Genomic DNA, 21908 nt, shown 5'->3' on the forward strand with positions numbered 1-21908 from the left:
CAACCATATTTTAATGCTGTTAACTGAATAATTACCTGATTTAATTTGATGCCGTGGTTCATTAAGCAATGGTTTATGCTTACAGCATATCGTACCATGGTATGTGAAACAATGGTTTATGCTTACAGCATATCTTACCATGGTATGTGAAACAATGGTTTATGCTTACAGCATATCCTACCATGGTATGTGAAACAATCGTTTATGCTTACAGCATATCATACCATGGTATGTGAAACAATGGTTTATGCTTACAGCATATCATACCATGGTATGTGAAACAATGGTTTATACATACGGCGTATCGTACCATGGTAATTTAAAGTCATTGAATGCTTTAAAAATCGGTACTGATTTCGTTTCTTGTGAATTTCTTCGCCGCACGCGTCAAATCGACTCTAAGAGTCGTCAGTCAATCGCTTTTAACGCTGTGTTGCCGATGGCGATATTTCGATTCACTCTAAAACTCTCTCCCGCGCTCGCTGTCGGCTTAGAATAACGTGTGACATTTAGTCGCGTCAGTTAAATTCCCGCGAGTCGTTTTGACGTGTTTCGCTCGCGTTCGAACGAATTACGTATCGATGGTTATGAGTTTTAACCGGCTCGGACGATCGCTGAGATCTCCGACTTCATTCGTCGTCATAAATATACAATAGCGGCCATCTTGAATATCATTAATTCTCTGGTCAAATACGATGTATTTGTTTAAATTTTCAGTCTTACATGTTAAGTGTAATGATTATCTTTTTATAAAATTGCTCTATATAAAATATATTATTCCTATTATTATTAACTTTATCATTAAAAATATTATTATTATCATTATTATTAATTAATCATTATGATGTATATGATAGCAGCCATCTTGAATATTAAGTTTTGGCTGGTTTAAACTAAATGATGTTAGCCATTTTGAATACGATAGGTTTTATGGTCAAAATACACGATAGCAGCCATCTTGAATATAGGTATTTTTTAAGACTGAAATAAATGATGGTAGCCATTTTGAATACGATAAATTTTTTTTCGATAGCAATCATCTTGACTAGTAGTATTTTTCGGATTGAAATAAATGATGGTAGCCATCTTGAATAATATCTTTTTTCTTGGCGAAATTTATGATATTTTCGGTTTTTCGGTCGAATTCGGTTTTTCGGGTCAAATTCAGTTCGCGTGACTACTTTCGTAAGAAATGACTAACGGACTAGCGGACTAGAAAGCGAGTTTAATTCGATCATAAAACGATCGCGCGTCGCGGCGAAATTTAATTTCTGTCGTTATGACGACTTCAAACGCCGAGCGTCGCCTCGCGAGATTTACGAAAAATCAGGTATTTCCGTTTTCGCGCGATGGAGACTTCGCCCCGCCCTGAGATATAATTTACTGGCTTGTTAATTTTCTCTTTTCATCTACGAAATAAATAACGCGTGGGGGGAGGAGGCACGGGGAGGTGGGGAGGAGGCACGGGGAGGTGGGGAGGATGCACGGGGAGAGGGGAGGATGCACGGGGAGAGGGGAGGAGGTGGGGAGGACATACGGGGAGAGGGGAGGATGCACGGGGAGGTGGGGAGGACGCACGGGGAGAGGGGAGGACACACGGGGAGGTGGGGAGGAGGCACGGGGAGAGGGGAGGACGCACGGGGAGAGGGAGGATATACGGGGAGGTGGGGAGGAGGCACGGGGAGAGGGGAGGATGCACGGGGAGAGGGGAGGATGCACGGGGAGAGGGGAGTCTGTGCTAGCGCTAGTTTTAACCGCGTTTGAAAATTTTGATTTCGTTAAAAGTTAACGAAGTAACAAAGACTGACTTGGACTTGGACTCGGTTCCGCTGTCACAATTTGAATATCTGAACTCAGTTCATCAGGGGCCGGTTGCTTAGTCATGGCTTAGACTTAAGACCAATCTAAGACCAACTAAGTTCTTTAGCCAATCTAACAACTTAAGACCAGTCTTAAGATTTAAGACTACTTTTTGACTTAGGTCATGACTGTGCAACTGGCCCCGGGGCTTTGTTCGATTTAAGACCAATCTTAGGTTCTACCATCTTGGTTCTATAGTCAATCTAACAACTTAAAACCAGTCTGTTGCTGATATATCGGCTTTAGAACTAAGCTGGTCCTAGACTAGTCGGTCTAAGCCCTGACTATGGAACCGGTCCTAGTTACAGTTCGACATTTAGAGTCAGACCCTACCTGTGGAGCTAAGTCCAGATATCTGTAATGTTGAAATTGGACTAATTTTTTCGGGGAAAAATTTCACTTGAATCTTACTCAGAACTGGACGGTTAACTTTTCAAAAGGATAGAAATAGAATTGAAAGTGTATATTATTATGGACAAGCTTGATATGCAGAATATTGAAATTGTCGATGATATGCGATAATCAGTTTAATTGTTGACAATTATGTGTTAATGTGTTGTTCCTGTAAGCTAGTGTAAAAGTGCGTCTATTTGAGCTGTCAACCAACTCTGATTATCAGGAATAGTCTGAAAATACTTGATTGTCCCCCCTGACGCACACAGAGCTGTCAACCATCCCTGATTGTCAGGAACAGTCTCTGAAAATACTGTACTGTCCCCCCTGACGCACACAGAACTGTCAACAATCCCTGATTGTCAGGAACCGTCTCTGAAAATACTGTACTGTCCCCCCTGACGCACACAGAGCTGTCAACAATCCCCGATTGTCAGGAACAGTCTCTGAAAATACTTTGCTGTCCCCCCTGATGTACACAGAGCTGTCAACAATCCCTGATTGTCAGGAACAGTCTCTGAAAATACTTTGCTGTCCCCCCTGCCGCACACAGAGCTGTCAACAATCCCTGGGGCCGGTTGCATAGTCATGGCTTTGACTTAAGACCAGTCTAAGACCAACTTAGTTCTATAGCCAATCTAACAACTTAAGACCAGTCTTAAGATTAAAGACCACTTTTTGACTTAAGTCACGACTGCGCAACCGGGCCCCTGGTTATCAAGATCAGTCTTTGAAAATACTTTGCTGTCCCCCCTGACGCACACAGAGCTGTCAACCATCCCTGATTGTCAGGAACAGTTTCTGGAAATACTTCACTGTCCTCCCTGATGCACACAGAGCTGTCAACAAACCCTGATTGTCAGGAACAGTTTCTGAAAATACTTTGCTGTCCCCCCTGACGCACGCAGAGCTGTCAACCATCCCTGATTGTCAGCAAAAGTCTCTAATTGCCGCCGAATCAATTTTTCAGGCTTAATTCCTCAAAACCGATTGCGTTTTTCTATTTAGCAGGATTGACACCGAGCCGGTAGTGAGATATCGTTTAGAAGTGAACAACACATTGTGAAAGTCTCGTTGGTAATAATTATATATATATATATATATATATATATAATATAAACGATGGAACCCGAACAGAAGCAGACGAATGGCGGAACGCCGGTTTCATCTACTCTTACTATACGTATGATAATGCAGGGAAAGGTAGGTAGAGCGCGCTACTGTCTTTTATTGTTATTTTTATTTTTTATATTATTATTTTTTTTTTATCTGAAAATAGGGATTGTCCCCATTATTTATTTATTTGGCTGGTAAATTTCGTTTGATTTTTCGACTGAGTGCCCCTTACAGCCCGCCACACCTGCCGGGAGCGAAACAGGGGGTTTGATTTTGAAATCGCAAATCGAAGTACTTGTTATTAGCGTTGATTATTTGAGACCTAACTTCGAAGACGAGCTCGTTCTCAGAATAGCCAATGCCGTTACTGGTATCCCTATAATAAGGTTGTGGATTATATAGTTTCTATCTTCCTTTCATTGTTTATAGTGTTCACCCTTTTCTGGGTTTGTTCTCTTTCATTCATAATCATGCACCTCGATTCGTGATGAATAAACGAATTTGAACTCGATTTTCCGATTCGAGTTTACGGCTGATATTCGGATCCGTCATGGCAAAAAAAATTCAGTTCTTGGTCGTTCATTTTGCGAGTTTAATTTTTAACTCGAATCTTTGTAACTGTGTCCGGAATCCTACTCTGACGTTTCCTGTTTTTGTGGCTATTTACAAAACGTAACAGGCATAAGATAGGCCCGGACTTAGCTCCTCCGCGAGGCTCCTTGCGATTTATAAAGTGGATAGTTAACATATCGATAATTCAGAGTTAATCGTTCTGTGGTTTATTTACCCGCCGGTTATCTTTAACCAACCTTTCAACAACTCCAGGGTCCAGTTCCACAGTTGTGAGTTAAGTTAACTCATTGAAAATGAACTAGCTTTAACTCACGAGTTAACTCTAACTCACGACTGTGGAACTGGGTCCAGAAGTCGAAGACCAAAAATAGTCTATAATTTAGACTTCGGCGTAGAGCTAGATTTTAGTCACGGCGCCATCTGGTGATCGGGTACGTAGCCTTAATTTGAATTGGACGATCATTACTCAACTCTGTCCTGTCGTTTTGAAATAGGATCGTAAATGAAAATACGAAGTCGTTAAATATCGACTGAATGATGTTTATCGTTGACGGATATTTTCTGATGTAAGATTGATAAGCGTCGGTACGAGGGGGAGGGTTCGGTCTGTGTGTGTGTGTGGTTGCAATCTGTTCTCTCAGTCTCCGCTGCTCAGCCGGAAAATTGCTATCCCTACAACCATAAAATCATTCTGTCGTTACCGCTTCACGGCGAGCCGGTCTAATCCGGTCTAATCGGCCGTTTATACCTCGAGCGCACGACCCCCCCAGCCGTCGCGCTGTGCACCAGCTGACATATTCAATCATCAACCGCGAGAGATCCACCAGGTGTCGCTAGTGTGCACTAGGACATCAACTACTGCAGCAATAGAGGATCCACTAGGTGTCACTAGTGTGCAGTAGGACATCAACTACTGCGGCAATAGAGGATTCCACTTGTGGCAAGTGAGGATCCACAAGGTGTCGCTAGTGAAACTAACACCAGCTACTGCGGCAATGTATGATTCCTCTCGGCAAATGAGGATCAACCAGGTGTCGCTAGTGTGCACTAGGACATCAACTACTGCAGCATTAGAGGATTCCACTTGTGACAAGTGAGGATCCACCAGGTGTTGCTAGTGTGCAGTAGGACATCAACTACTGCAGTAATAGAGGATTCCACTTGTGGCAAGTTAGGATCCACAAGGTGTCGCTAGTGAAACTAACACCAGCTACTGCAGTAATAGAGGATTCCACTTGTGGCAAGTGAGGATCCACCAGGTGTCGCTAGTGCGCAGTAGGACATCAACTAGCGTGACAATACAAGATTCCACTTGCTGCAAGTGAGGATCTATCAGGTGGCGCTAGTGCATAGTAAGACTTCAACTCCTCTGGCAATACAGGATATTGTCACTGCCGTCAAGTCTGTTTTCAATCCAGTTTATTAATGATTTTAAGCGTATTGAAATTGAGTCGGGAGTTTACGAATGAATCCTAACTTTTTTTAACGGATTTCGTGAGATATTATATTCCTTTCATCGCTCAAAGTGCATTAAAGGTGAGAAGATGAGAGACAACCAACACTTTGTGGTTGTCGCTGTAACCATTCTTGCATCATCAAAGTCAACATATTGTATTAAAGCAATGTTACACTCCCACTCATTAGAAATGGAACTCTCCCTCCCTCCCTCCCTTTCTCTCCCTCCCTCCCTTTCTCTCCCTCCCACCCTCTCTCTCTCTCTCTCTCTCTCTCTCTTTCTCTCTCTCCCCTCCCCCCTCCCTCCCTCTCTCTCTCTCTCCCTTCCTCCCTTTCTCCCTCTCACTCCCCTCTATCTCTTTCTCCTCCCTCTATCTCTCTCTCTCTCTCTCCCCCTCTCTCCCCCGCCTCCCCCTCATGCGGAACACTACCCTCGCCGCTCATCTAACAATGATCACCGCGGCGTTGCGTCGTAACTTTCATCTCATCACCGTGGTTACGATTATTGCTCAGGTGTGCCGTCGTCGTCGGCGACGACAATGCGCGGCGAATTTCGGCTACAAGACGAAATTGAATTTATAATCTCATAGCGGTGTTTATGATGAAATCTGGCTGCGGGAAAATGATGACGATGACGATGATGATGATGATGATGATGATGATGATAGATTTTTGCAAAGGTAATAAATAAACCGGGCGCCTTGTTTCGTAAGTTCAAGGGTCTTTTATTTCCATTTCATTAGGATTATACGTCACCGCGTTCGTTCCTCTCCGTTCCCCGTCGGCTTACCGAAGCGTTATTGATAGTTCTGTTGGGTAATCGGCAAATCGGTATTTCGCGCTTCCTACGTGCACGCACGCGTGCGTGTAAAGGAATCAACGATCGTCGGAGAATTGAATGTTTTTCAACCCTCTCATCGTTCACTGATTCGTACCCTGCCTGTGGAGACAATTTGAAAGTTTGTATAATGGCTGCACTACTAGCTTGCGTCTACCCCACAGTGCGCGGTGTATAATGGCTGCATTACTAGATTGCGTCTACCCCATAGTGCGGTGTATAATGTCTGCACTAGTAGATTGCGTCTACCCCACAGTGCAGTGTATAATGTCTGCACTACTAGATTGTGTCCACCCCACAGCGCGGTGTATAATGGCTGCACCACTAGATTGCATCTACCCCACAGTGTGGTGTATAATGGTTGCACTAGTAGATTGCGTCCACCCCACAGTGCGGTGTACATAGTGCGGTGTATAATGGGTGTATTACTGTATTGTGTATGTCCCTAAGTTGTTTCGATGCAGTGTACTCGCAGAGTCCATCACCGATTAAGCGAACACCGCATTGCGAGGTAGACACCAAACGGGTTCAATAGAAGATAAACATGTGATCGGTATTTCAATCGTGTGGCGAGCACTTGTTTCGATTCCGAGCAATGTTTTAAGTGTGAAACTAACTAACTAAGAGTGTTTGAAAATTGTCACTCGAGTTCGAGTATAGATGTGAATATTCTTCGGACTGACTTCATCGGAGTTACGTTTTAAACAAACTTAGAATCAATTACAACATGAAGCCGCTTAAGGAATATCAAAATCATGACGTATGGAGCCATCCCTTTTCTGGAAGGTGGCGCCACGAATCGCCAGTTCAGAGCCTGCCTTCCCGATAGCGGCTGGCTCCGGGAATATTCAAACCATGATGTTTCGTGGTTCGTCTGATAGGTGTTACGATGAAGTCGCTCATTAAATGAATAATCCCGCAGGGTTTGAATCAGCAATCATTACGAGCGAGAGCGCGGTTTGCGAGCGCGTCGTCTGCCGGGTTTGGCTTTGATTTAGACGAGTCTTCGTACGATTCTTACACAATACCTCATACAGAGTTAATTAATGAAGATGAATGGAGCTGGCCCTGCGTGTTGAAACGGCTCTGAGGTCAGTCATAGGTTCTCATTATGTCAGAAATTCGAAACTTTTCAGAAATTGAATAGAAACCGCGGCCAGTCGGGGATTCCCTACTGAGACAATTATTGCACCTGCTATCTCACTAGATGACGTGCACATCATTACGAAAACTCTAGAAATTCGGCTCATATTCAATGATCTTTCATATAGCTTTTAAGCCTCCCAAATGGAGCTTATCTCTTGAGAAAACTCCTGCAATCTAGTTGATGTCATATTGCACACTAGCGACACCTGGTGGATCCTTAGTTGCCACAAATGGAATCCTCTATAGCTGCAGTAGTTGCTGTCCTACTTCACACTAGCGACACCTGGTGGATCCTCAGTTGCCACAAGTGGAATCCTCTATTGCTGAGTAGTTGATGTCCTACTTCACACTAGTGACACATGGTGGATCCTTAGTTGCCACAAATGGAATCCTCTATAGCTGCAGTATTTGCTGTCCTACTTCACACTAGCGACACCTGGTGGATCCTCAGTTGCCACAAGTGGAATCCTCTATTGCTGAGTAGTTGATGTCCTACTTCACACTAGCGACACCTGGTGGATCCTCAGTTGCCACAAGTGGAATCTTTTATTGCTGAGTAGTTGATGTCCTACTTCACACTAGTGACACCTGGTGGATCCTTAGTTGCCACAAATGGAATCCTCTATAGCTGCAGTAGTTGCTGTCCTACTTCACACTAGCGACACCTGGTGGATCCGCAGTTGCCACAAGTGGAATCCTCTATTGCCGCAGTAGTTGATGTCCTACTGCACACTAGCGACACCCGGTGGATCCTCACTTGCCACTAGTGGAATCCTCTATTGCCGCAGTAGTTGATGTCCTACTGCACACTAGCGACACCCGGTGGATCCTCACTTGCCACTAGTGGAATCCTTTATTGCCGCAGTAGTTGGTTGATTCCTCATTTTCCCCTTGAAGTGAGAAGTCTATAGTTTACCCAATCAATTGCTAATATCAACCTCTAGTTTGCTGAGTTGAGTAGTTTCTTTCTAGTCAAATCCCTGATGATTTATCATTTGCAGAAGAAGTTATTTATCAATCAAGCTGTGTTGACAGCTCGGTCTATCAGGGGGTCAGTGACCTGCACTTGTAGCGATTGTGTTTGAATTGATGTTTTAAACGCTGAGCGAACATATTTTGATTGATGGACCAGTGATAGTTATTTCAAACATGATTGGCTGATATAGGAAAAATCCCGTTCCCTTCGCGCTGCCTAACCCTCACCTACTCATCCCGTCAGACTGTCGGAGTTAAACGCTGAATCATAGTTGGAAAAAAAAAATCTCGGAAGGATGCTCGGAAAGATTTCTAGCAACTGGGCTCAAACTGACATATAGATTATTGAAACTGGTTTAAGTTAACCAGTGGTTAACATAGCGGTTGACATTTAGAACTGGTTAACCCTTTCAGTGCTGGCTAATTAATACCCTATAGTGCTGAAGATAATTTGAAAATTCTGAAAAATTCCACCCTAGTGTGTTTAATAACGGGAATACCACTATAGTGCGTCTACACCGCGACGCGGTGTACCGTTAGTTGCTAATAGTTCACTATGTTTGACAGGTGCTGCCATCTTTCAAGAGAGATAATTAGTAATTACTAATTAAATCAATACACCGCAGTGCGGTGTACTAGAAAAATCCATCACTGATTCGTACACCGCACTGAAAGGGTTAAACGACCGAGAAATTGGGAAAACTCGGGGGGAATTTCTGGAAATATTTGCGAATTTAGTCAGTTTTCCTCTATAATGCGGTAAATATGTGGGAAATTCATTTTAAACTTCACCTAGCAGAGTTGTTGGATGTCGATTGTTTGCCGTAGGGCGACTTTCTTCATCAATTTTTCTCTGAAAATCATAATTATCGAAAACAATCACTGCTGAAAACGTTGACTAGAGATCCCGTAGTAAAATGAAAAAATCAAACGTACGAAACATTTGCGAAAATCTCTGAAATCTCGAATTCACGTATAATTGTGCGAACAATGGAAAAGTTTAACTGATCGATATCGAACTGATTGAAGAATTTTTTACGGCGGGTTTGATGAGGGACTACAAATCAACACTAGTCAGACTAAATCTATACTGAAATCACGGTCAGCGGACTCGGCGGTACTGAAATCACGGTCAACGGACTCGGTGACTGAAATCACAAGCAATGCCCTGTGAAGTAGCTTAACCCTTTCAGTGCTGATTAATTGAATAACGGGAATACCACTATAGTGCGTCTACACCGCGGCGCGGTGTATCATTAGCTTTGAATATTTCCCTATTTGACAGATGCTACCATCTTTCCATAGAGATAAAAACTTATTACTAATAACATCAATACACCTCAATGCGGTGTACTAGCTAAGTCCGTTGCCCATTTTTACGAATTCCATTGCTGATCATACACCGCAGTTCGGTGTAGACGCACTGAAAGGGTTAAGTCATCTGCGGTTATAGCGAATGGAGGGTTAATTCTACTCATGCGAGCGCACGTCCGCGTTCTAGAGGGTTAATCGACGTTATCTCAATACGAACAATGTCATTAGCGAATGCCATCAAATTTTCTGATAGAATTTTTCATATTTTCCGACGACGACGACGACGGCGACCGACGCTACGGTACGAGACGTTTATTAACGCGGGTACGTTCTTCTAAAGATTCAGTGATTTCCGGCATTCCCTCTCTCGCGCTCTCCGGTCTAGATAATAGATAAAAAACGTATTCGTTCGTTCCTTTCATATATCGATACGCCTTATTAATAACCGAAAAAAAAGGAAGAAAAAGGTCGGAATTAGGATTATCTCGTTGTCCCCGAGAAACGATAGCAACGACGCAACGACGTACGTACGAGCGCGACTTCATCATGACTTCCGTAGTGGTTCCGGAGTCATTAGCGTACGGGGCTAATCTCTCGACGAGTAATTGACGTGTCTAATGATTGAAGTCGTTCGCCGGTCGTTGATGTTTGCGTCTTGCCCGGTTTTTCGACTTCGTAGTAGCTCTTCGAAGAATTTCACGCGAGGACGGTTTCGTTTTTGGATTCGGTCGCAATCGAACCGGGTTTTCTGGTCCGTTTCGGCATGCAACCAGTTCGGCAGTTTATGAGTTAAGATTTGACTCGTCAGTTAACTCGTTGAAAATGAACTTATTTAGCTAAGAGTCTCTAACTCACAACTGTGGAACTGGATCCTGGGTTTAATTGTGGACAACTTGAACTTGAACTTCACTACAGTAAAATAGTCCTGTAGTTTATGATTTCCCAGCCTTATTTTCCTTGTCCAGTAAGGACTATATGAGTCTAAGCTTATTTTGGTTCTATCACCAATCTAACAACTTAAGACCAGTCAAAGCTCATTTTGGTTCTATAACCGATCTAACAACTTAAGACCAGTCTAAGCTCATTTTGGTTCTATAACCGATCTAACAACTTAAGACCAGTCTAAGCTCATTTTGGTTCTATAACCGATCTAACAACTTAAGACCAGTCTAAGCTCATTTTGGTTCTATAACCGATCTAACAACTTAAGACCAGTCTAAGCTCATTTTGGTTCTATAACCGATCTAACAACTTAAGACCAGTCTAAGCTCATTTTGGTTCTATAACCGATCTAACAACTTAAGACCAGTCTAAGCTAATTTTGGTTCTATAACCGATCTAACAACTTAAGACCAGTCTAAGCTCATTTTGGTTCTATAACGAATCTAACAACTTAAGACCAGTCTAAGCTCATTTTGGTTCTATAACCGATCTAACAACTTAAGACCAGTCTAGCTCATTTTGGTTCTATAACCAATCTAACAACTTAAGACCAGTCTGAACTCATTTTGATACTATAATTAATTGATTCTACAATCAATCTAACAAGTTAAGACTTGTCTAAGTTCATTTGCGTTCTATAGCCAATCTTAGCAACTTGAGACCAGTCTTAAGACTAGAGGTCACTTTTAAACTGGCCGTGCCCCTTTGTTCTAGAATCTCCAAATATCCGCTGACGCTTCTATCACACCATTTTAAGTCCCGAAAGTTTGAATTTGTTTTTTTTTTTTACGACAAAGAAGTCTAAAATTTTAATACGTTTTTATCTCTATATGATAATCCTTGTTTCATGCAACCTTCCTTGCAAACGGATAGAAACCAAAGCCTGACGATGAGTTATTCCACGGTAAAACCCTCCCACAACATGTTTCTCGTAATGAATCCCTCGAATTTCAGCCTTTTGATGTATTGTCGAGTCGGTAGTTGCGCGAGATAGACTGAATTTCATTCATTCACGGATTCCAGATTTCGTACCGGTTCGTCACGATCTCGTGAAGTTATTAGAATTCGACGAGCGGCTGATTGTACGCGGAAAATTGAAAAATCGTTATCTAGAATTCGCAAAATTCGCAAAAAAAAAAGAGAAAAATAACCGCTCGAATCCATTGGTCTCGCGAGATAGATTGATGACGAAATAGGGGATTTCCTTGACCTTTTTTCCTCGGGGAAAAGGTACCGAACACGGTGGGGGATTCCCTTAGATATTTGGCTCGGATGTACTGGCATACCTGTACTGGGATACCCCTCCTTTCTAAAGGTTTGATTATTTCAAAAGTTAGGTCGGGTATGTGGGGCGAAAACCACTTCAATGCGTAGCTAAGACGCTGGCCTTTGAGTCATAAGCAGGATTTCCCCTGAATTTACGCGCTTATATATGAACTAAACTCTTGAATTTCTTGTTTTAACTATAGGATATTGAAGATTTTGAAAATAGTGGTCTGAGCTTTTGATATTTTTTTACCTCGGAGCGCGGATATTTTTGTCCCATTCGCCCGTAACATTTTGGCACCTCTTACATCCCTTCGAACCTAAGACCCCCTTCAAGCTTGCCCCTCAGCACCTTTCAGATTTACATTTATCTTCGACTAACCTTTTTAGCCGTCCCCCCACCCCCTCTCCCGATGATGATGATGATGATGAAAATGATGATCTATATTTACATACTGGTATTGCCGGCCAACTTGCGCCCGTTCGTCGGCGTCGCCAATCGCTTTAGGGGCATTTTTCCGTGCCGCGCGTTCGGCCGGCGACAATTTTTTAAAAGCTTTTCATTAAGCCGACGGTTGGAAGCTCACGTACGTAAACTCCGGTACGTACGTGAGCACATACGTACACGCACATACGCGGCTGCGTAAGACAAACCGTCTTAAAAGCGGGCAAACATCGACATCGTACCTGACGCCGTACGTTAAGAGGCTATTTGCTTACAGCCATTGACGGGGAAAATTTCATAATTGCTGCGTAATGGAATCGCGAGGATTAGCTTCGGGGGGATCTTTTACTATCGTCTTTTTCTTACCATTTGAATATTGGCTGAAATTGTTAACCCTTTCTTGCCATGCGCGCGGTTGCGGGTGTTGATTATGAAGATTACTGGAAGGAAGGAAGGCTGGCTCTCTCTCACTCTCCCTCCCTCCCTCCCTCTCTCTCTCCCTCTCCCTCTCTCTCTCCCTCTCTCTCTCTCTTTCTCTCTTTCTCTCTCTCCCTATCTCTCTCCCTCTCACTCTCACTCTCCCTCCTTCCCCTCCCTCCCACCCTCCCTCTCTCTCTCTCTCTCTCTCTCTCTCTCTCTCTCTCTCTCTCTCTCTCTCTCTCTCTCTCTCTCTCTCTCTCTCTCTCTCTCGCTCTCTCTCTCTTTCCCCTCCCTCCCTCTCTGTTTCTCCCTCTCTTATCCTCTGTCCATTTTTAACTCAGAACATCCAGAATTGATGACTCGCATAGGATGTCATAACAACAATATCCATTCACACGGGACCATGTAATCGGATTAACCCAGGATTACACCTGCTAGATTACACTCGCATCACTGCATCTGTGTTTACCAATGGGGATCTTATCACTTATCAGCTGGCCTGCTTACCTGTGTCTGGCCGGTGATAAAACACAAGTTCTCACTCCTTATTGTTTTCACAGATGTGATCATGTTTTCTGTAAGAGGATTCCAGTTTACTGAAACGTTGGGCAGCTAGAAAGTGTGTTTTCCGACCACCAGATGTCAGTGTAAATAACAGTTGTTTTGATCTCGAAATCAAAATCTGTTCTTTTTAAATTATTGACAACTCGGATTTTTGAACTTGTTGATCCAAATATTATAATCAAATAGCCAAGGAAAACATTCACACATTTCTACTGTCAGTGTTTGGTATAGTTTTCATTGATAATTGATTTACTCGAAGAGAAGGAAATTTGATTCGATTTTAATTAAAATCTAGAAAAAATTGATGAGTTGCAACTAGCGACACCTGGTGGATCCTCACTTACCACAAGTGGAATCCTCTATTGCCGCAGTAGTTGATGTCCTACTGCACAATAGCGACACCTGGTGGATCCTCACTTACCACAAGTGGAATCCTTTATTGACGCAGTAGTTGATGTCCTACTGCACACTAGCGACACCTGGTGGATCCTCACTTGCAATAGCAACAAGTTGCCAGAGTTCTTATTTCGATTCTAACGGTCGATGAGTCGAGTCAATCAATCAGTATTCCAACGAACGCCGATTTCAACGGGAGAAATCGAAATTGAGGATTTATTTCTAATCCGGAAATAGAGACGGGAGATATCGTATTTGATCGGATGAACCCGTCACCGCTGATGCTGCCGATGCTGCTGATGCTGCCGTCCTGATGTTAAGAGGATTTCAGGTCCAGTGACAAATTAAAAATCAATAATCTGACAGGCGGACGACATATTTAAACTTCAATATGGAAACAGGGAGCTTGAATAGATTCATTATAGACAAAATGAATTTAGACTAGTCTTAAGTTGTTAGATTGGTTATAGAACCAAAATGAGCTTAGACTGGTCTTAAGTTGTTAGATTGGTTATAGAACCAAAATGAGTTTAGACTGGTCTTTTAAGCTAGTACCTGGTTTCTCAGTTCAGCCTATATGTGAGAATGAGCTTGTGACTCAAATCCATTTTCACTTAGAAAAAAAGAAGGAATTTCCACCGGGAATTATTCATGTATCTAACATTATGTAACATTAGCATCAACGGTCTGTTCGGTGACTATGATATCATCGAGATGGAATATTCTCGACTTTGATCTTCGTAACAACTGAATCCATCTCCTCCGCAGTTATATCAGTGTCTAATAAGTCTTCTCTTTCGGAGAGAGCGTTCATCATCATCATCATCTCCTTCAACGCTCCTTAATTCGGCTTGTATTGAATTCGAAAAAGCGTGTTCGCTGGATTTTGTCCTAATTGGTTGTTATCTAACTGTGTTTGGCTGCTTTGCCATCCCCCTGATGAGCGCTGAGCTGTCAACCATCTCTGATTGTCAGGAACAGTTTCTGAAAATACTTCACTGTCCTTCCTGACGCACACAGAGCTGTCAACCATCTGTGATTGTCAGGAAAAGTTTCTGAAAATACTTCACTGTCCTCCCTGACGCACACACAGCTGTCAACCATCTCTGATTGTCAGGAACAGTTTCTGAAAATACTTTACTGTCCTCCCTGATGCACACAGAGCTGTCAACCATCCCTGATTGTCAGGAACAGTCTCTGAAAATACTTAGCTGTCCCCCCTGACACACACAGAGCTGTCAACCATCCCTGATTGTCAGGAACAGTTTCTGAAAATACTTCACTGTCCTCCCTGACGCACACAGAGCTGTCAACCATCTCTGATTGTCAGGAACAGTTTCTGAAAATACTTCACTGTCCTCCCTGACGCACACAGAGCTGTCAACCATCCCTGATTGTCAGGAACAGTTTCTGAAAATACTTCACTGTCCTCCCTGACGCACACAGAGCTGTCAACCATCTCTGATTGTCAGGAACAGTTTCTGAAAATACTTCACTGTCCTCCCTGACGCACACAGAGCTGTCAACCATCTCTGATTGTCAGGAACAGTTTCTGAAAATACTTTACTGTCCTCCCTGATGCACACACAACTGTCAACCATCCCTGATTGTCAGGAACAGTCTCTGAAAATACTTAGCTGTCCCCCCTGATGCACACAGAGCTGTCAACCATCTCTGATTGTCAGGAACAGTCTCTGAAAATGTCCGCAGTTAATCTAGACAATATTTTTCTCAATCTGTAAAATCTACTCAAACAGAACTAATCTAGAAGGCTTAGAACGGACTACGGTGCATTTGTATCGCGCTCACGACGAAGTTCGTTATATTTCCTGCGCAGGTCGCGTTCGCTCTTTCAGCCGGTCGCTGATATTTCCTGTTGTTCAGAAGCCGGCAGAGGCTGTCAAGGTCGCGCGGCGAATAAATGGACGTCAGCGCTGCGGGAGGATGGGGAGGTTATTTCCACTTCATTATTTATTTAAAACGTTGATGATTCCAGATTATAACGGTTTCGTTGCTTTTGCGTTATTTACAAAGATGTTAACCCTCTCCCGTTCGGTTGCTATTTTGAAGAGGATTTTTATTGTTGCGAAATTATCTTCGTTCGAATGATCGCGTACTTTATGAGGGCTTATTCGAAGAAACTGCTCGCCTTAACCCCCTGTCCCTGCCTACCTCGTGTTTCTTAACAGTTATCTGTTATATCTTTAGCACCCTTACCTTTCCCTTCTACCTCTCCTCTCGATATCAGCTCTCTCATATCTCTCCCTCGCCTCTCATTCTCTCTCCCTCTCCCCACCCTCTCTCCCTCCCTCACTCCCCTATCCCTCACCTCTAAATCTCTCCCCACCCTCCCTATCTCTCTCTCCGCCCTCCTCTCCCCTCTCCCTCTCTCCGCCCTCTCTTTTTCTCCCCCTCCTCTTTCTCCCTCTCCCTCTCTCCGCCCTCTCCCTCTCCTGGCTCTCCCTCGCATCCTCTCCCTCTGCCTCTCCCCTCCTCTCCCTCTCCCTCGCTCTCTCCCTCTCCTGGCTCTCCCTCTCTCTCCCTCTCCCCTCTCCCTCACTCTCCTCTCTCCCTCTCCCCTCTCCCTCCCTCTCTCCGCCCTCTCTTTCTCCCTCTCGCTTTCCTCTCTCTGGTTCTCACTGCTCTTCCTCTCTACATCTTCCCTATCTTCTCTCTCTCTCTCTCTCTCTCTCTCTGTTCTCAGTATTTATTCAATGACACTATCGGTTGTATTCAGTAATAGGTAACTATGCTAATTACCGCATTCTCTCACGAGTTGTGATTAGCCAATACAAACGCGTTACGGCGATATTCGTGGAAATGATGCGGTCGACGAAACTCTTTTGATTTAACTAATTAAAAAATGACAGCTTTAACGACTTTACGTGACTAGAATTCACCGCTTATTAATTAGAAAAATTGGAAATTTTTTTTTTTCTTTTTAGCCAGTTTCATTGTTTGGAATTCCACATTTCTGAATCTAGTTCCTCAGTTCTGAGTCCAGTTCCACAGTTCCGAATCAAGTTCCACATTTCTGGATCTAGTTCCACAGTTCTGAGTCCAGTTCCACATTTCTGAATCTAGTTCCACAGTTCTGAGTCCAGTTCCACAGATCTGAATCTAGTTCCATAGTTCTGAGTCCAGTTCCACAGTTCTGAATCAAGTTCCACATTTCTGAATCTAGTTCGACAGTTCTGAATCAAGTTCCACATTTCTGAGTCCAGTTCCACAGTTCCGAATCAAATTCCGCAGTTCCGAATCTAGTTCCACATTTCTGAGTCCAGTTCCTCAAGTTCTTCACCCAGGTTGCAACGTCGAACCGGCTTATATAGCTAAATCCAGGCTCTCGTTTCAAAATAACAACGCAGCCTTTTTGAAAGAACTGACTGAATTTTTACCGTGGACAGATTTTATGAATCTCGATTTCTATTCTTAAACCGGTTATTAATGTCCTTCTTTTCTTTTGTGTCTTTGCAGGAAGTCGGCAGCATAATCGGAAAAGTAAGTATAAATACGACGATAGAATATTGCCCTGGCGAGTGAGTAATGACTTGGATTCTCCTAATGGATTAACTTATTCTGTTTATGGCTTCGTAGACAGGATATCAAAGTCAATTTTTAAGGTCAGGTTAACCCGGTTATCAACCACCTGATTGAAAAACCGTGGTAATGATTCAATATATGATTAGAATCCGAAATGTTTCCGGCTAGGATCATTTTGGCCCAGCATTTACGAAATTCAGTTCTCGGGATGAACTCGAGGAGAATCAACTCTTAGCCTATTATAATCCTCAAGCCGGCCAAATCAGCTTTAACTCCTCATCAGCAACACAAACACTGTGGGGATTCGTACCCAAAAGCCTATGATAAAGCCACACGAAGAAATACCCTAGTTTCTCATCAGATTTCTTTCTGGAAAGTGACGAAACCGGGCAAATTTCATGATGATAATTAAGACATCCTAAACTTCAAAATTCTGTACAGATCTTCCTGTTTGAAATTCTCGAGTAGGCCTTGTAGTGTGACCATTGACGGATCTGAGCGCTCAATTATATCCAAGTAAGTCTGGATGAATACGGGGAGGGAGGCGAAAAAAAGGTCCTGATTTTGGTGGCCCACCTGAGCAAATCTTATATCGTATGAAAGCGTAGTGTGTTTACAACAATTTAACGAACTTGTTATACCTGGAAATCAACAGGAATTGAGCTGATTCCTGTATATCATAGTAAATGTTGATTTCCCCTGAATTTTCTGACAGGTAATGGACAACATTACATAGCGAAATTACTAAAACTGAATTAAAGAGTGTTAACCCTTTCAGTGCGTCTACACCGCAGTGCGGTGTATAAATCAGTGATGGATTTTGCTAGTACACCGCACTGCGGTGTATTGATGTAAGTAGTAATTTGTAATTATCTCTATTGAAAAATGGCAGCACGTGTCAAACATAGTGAAATACTAGTAACTAATGATACACCGCACTGCGGTGTAGACGCACTATAGTGGTATTCCCATTGTTCAACACACTAGGGTGGAATTTTTTAGAATTTTCAAATTATCTCCAGCACTATAGGGTATTAATTAGTCAGCACTGAAAGGGTTAAGGAGGTGAAAAATTGTGAAAATTCCGCTGAAGTTCATCATTGTGTGCCATAAATAGATGAGATTGGTTTCTTAGCTTTACGCCGAAAACTGGTCGTATAACGTCGGCCCTGGGGGTGTATTCGGTCGTGTCACGCGCGCGCGTCTCGCCCTGAAGTTAGCCGGGGCAATCTCTTTCATCTTTCATCTAGCAATCGGGCCTCGCAGTGCGCCGCGCAACGACGACTACTTCATTACGAGCTCGATAAACGCGGAGATACAACGCCGACCGGCCGGCGGGTTATTAGTCGCGGAAAAACAATCACGCGCTAGACCGCGTTTCGAAAGTCCGGGCCCGCGGGTGCCCGCGAGGTCCGCGAAAAAGACTTTCGTCGGCTTAATTAGACGATGCTATTGTTAGAATATAACGACCCGCGGTTACGGAGACCCGGCGGGGCGGGAGAGGAATTCCCGCGCTCTCCTAATTAGGAAGCGCGTACGTAGGCGGCATTCCAGATTTGGTTCGATTCCAGCCACCAGGGGGCATTGATATACGGATTTGATGTTTGGATGACAGACAAATATTTGCTCATTAGCAGTTGGGAGTTTGACAAATAGATGAGTTAAACCCTTTCATTGCAGACTAATTCATACCAGAATTGCTGGAGATAATTTAAAAAAATTCCACCCCATTGTGCCGCTCAGGAATCACGTACCCATTTACTCCTGGGTGGAGACGCAATGAGGATAAGTGTCTCGCCCGAGGACACTGCAGTAATGTACAGGGTTTTGAACCCAAGACCTGGCTTTCCGGGCCACAGGCTCGAATGCCAGGTATTTAGTGTACAAACGTGTTAAAAAACAAATTTTGTCGTTTTTGTGCATTTCAGAAAGGTGACAATGTAAAGAAATTCCGTGAAGAGGTAAGTTTGAATATGCGGGTGGAACTGGGTGAGGGGTGAGGATCGCCCCCTCCCTAAAATAAGCTCTTGGTTTTAACTCCCCCCCCCTTCCAAATAGGTTTTCCAATTGCACTAGGGTCTTAAAGATACCAATCTAACAAATTAAGACCATTCTTTAGGTTTAAACTTATTTCTAGACCAAATTCAAAATCTCATAGCCCGGACCAACTCTTCCAAACTTAGCCCAGAATGTGGTTCGTTCTGTGGAACTGGATCCAGAACTGTGGAACTGGATCCAGAACTGTGGAACTGGATCCAGAACTGTGGAACTGGATCCAGAACTGTGGAACTGGATCCAGAACTGTGGAACTGGATCCAGAACTGTGGAACTGGATCCAGAACTGTGGAACTGGATCCAGAACTGTGGAACTGGATCCGGAACTGTGGAACTGGATCCGGAACTGTGGAACTGGATCCAGTACTGTGGAACTGGATCCAGAACTGTGGAACTGGATCCAGAACTGTGGAACTGGATCCAGAACTGTGGAACTGGATCCAGAACTGTGGAACTGGATCCAGAACTGTGGAACTGGATCCAGAACTGTGGAACTGGATCCAGAACTGTGGAACTGGATCCAGAACTGTGGAACTGGATCCAGAACTGTGGAACTGGATCCAGAACTGTGGAACTGGATCCAGAACTGTGGAACTGGATCCAGAACTGTGGAACTGGATCCAGAACTGTGGAACTGGATCCAGAACTGTGGAACTGGATCCAGAACTGTGGAACTGGATCCAGAACTGTGGAACTGGATCCAGAACTGTGGAACTGGATCCAGAACTGTGGAACTGGATCCAGAACTGTGGAACTGGATTCAGAACTGTGGAACTGGATCCAGAACTGTGGAACTGGATCCAGTACTGTGGAACTGGATTCAGAACTGTGGAACTGGATTCTGATTGTGGAATTTGGCTCAAAACTGTGGAACTTAGTTCAGAACTTTGGAACTAGTTCCGAAACAGTGGAATTGAATCCAGATCGATGAGACAAGGTCAAAAACTCTGTTCCACTGTGGAACCTAGTTCAGGTCTCAATTCCACCGTGGAATCGGTTCCTGTTCGGTAAGTTACACCGAACGGTTTAACCGGGTATCACTATTAACCGGCGCGCAATCGGCGGCTGGTTCATCTCGGCGGAACGTACGCAATTTCACTAAATCGCATTAATTTACGGTCATTCTCGACGTCGAGCCGTGTATCCGTCATCGTCGTAGTCGGCGATTGTTTCGTAACTAAGGACGCGCTTAGCGACGACGGCGGGCCGCATTGTCGCAGCTGTCAAACTCGTTACGTTCGGCGGTTAAAAGATTGCCGCGGCGATTTATATTATTCGAATAAACATTGTTGCGGGCGTTTCTTAATTAGCGGCGGCGGTCGCGCGCGCATGCGCCGCGGGAAGTTGTAACAATGCCGGCTGTCGTCGTCGCGGGCGATGGTTGATTTTTACGGCGTTTGTTTTTTCGCGATATTAACGACCCGCACGCACGCGAGCGAGCGAGGCGACGCCCGGTTATTTATGGCCCGAGTAATTTTGCCCAGATTAGAAAATGTTCTTCGGCGGTTCAGTTTTTTTCGATAATAGATCGCGCTCGACGTCGATTTCATTGTTATATATATATATCCGAATATATATATATATATTTGAGAAAATTGATTTCGAGGGAATAAGAAAATAAAGTTCAGGCTTTACTAAAAAAGATGGTCTGAAGTTTACCCTAAATAAGCTTACTTAGACTGGTCTTAAGTTAGTAGATATGATATACAATCAAAATGAGCTTAGACTGGCCTCAAGTTGTTAGATTGGTTAAAGAACCAAAATGAGCTTAGACTGGTCTTAAAATGTTAGATTGGTTAAAGAACCAAAATGAGTTTAGTCTGGTCTTAAAATGTTAGATTGGTTAAAGAACCAAAATGAGCTTAGACTGGTCTTAAGTTGTTTAATTGGTTATAGAACCAAAATCAGCTAAGACTGGTCATAAGTTGTTAGATTGGTTATAGAACCAAAATGAGCTTAGACTGGTCTTAAGCTGTTAGATTGGTTAAAGAACCAAAATGAGCTTAGACTGGTCTTAAGTTGTTTAATTGGTTATAGAACCAAAATCAGCTAAGACTGGTGTTAAGTTGTTAGATTGGTTAAAGAACCAAAATGAGCTTAGACTGGTCTTAAGTTGTTAGATTGGTTATAGAACCAAAATGAGCTTAGACTGGTCTTAAGCTGTTAGATTGGTTATAGAACCAAAATGAGCTTAGACCGGTCTGAAGTTGTAAGATTGATTATAGAACAAAAATCAGCTTAGACTGGTCTGAAGTTGTAAGATTGATTATAGAACAAAAATCAGCTTAGACTGGTCTTCAGCTGCTAGACTGCCTATAGAACTAAAAGAACTTAGCATGTAGCACCTCTCTTAAGTAGTAGTTAGATTGGTGATAGAAGTCAAATGGGCTAAGACCATTCAGACCAATAATCAGTAATGAACAAGTCATGTTTAGCGTCTTATATATATATATATATATATATATATATATATATATATATATATATATATATATATATATATATATATATATATATATATATATATATATATAGGCCTTTTCTTCCATCCAATTTCATCTCGATTTTTTTATACATCGCGGAACAAAGAGTCATTTCTAACGCCTA

At 43.1% G+C, this 21908-nt stretch overlaps 1 protein-coding gene across 1 annotated transcript in view; it reads left to right on the forward strand.

Moving 5' to 3' along the window:
- Positions 1 to 21908, forward strand: part of LOC141906777 (poly(rC)-binding protein 3-like) — a 140305-nt gene that overhangs the window by 88528 nt on the left and 29869 nt on the right. The window contains exons 4-6 of the mRNA XM_074796141.1: positions 3262 to 3456; positions 17181 to 17204; positions 19175 to 19207. Coding sequence (XP_074652242.1) covers positions 3376 to 3456; positions 17181 to 17204; positions 19175 to 19207 — 138 coding nt within the window. The 5' untranslated portion in view covers positions 3262 to 3375. The remainder of the gene's footprint in view (positions 1 to 3261; positions 3457 to 17180; positions 17205 to 19174; positions 19208 to 21908) is intronic.

Source organism: Tubulanus polymorphus, chromosome 6 (assembly GCF_964204645.1).
Source record: "Tubulanus polymorphus chromosome 6, tnTubPoly1.2, whole genome shotgun sequence".
Taxonomy (NCBI): domain Eukaryota; kingdom Metazoa; phylum Nemertea; class Palaeonemertea; order Tubulaniformes; family Tubulanidae; genus Tubulanus; species Tubulanus polymorphus.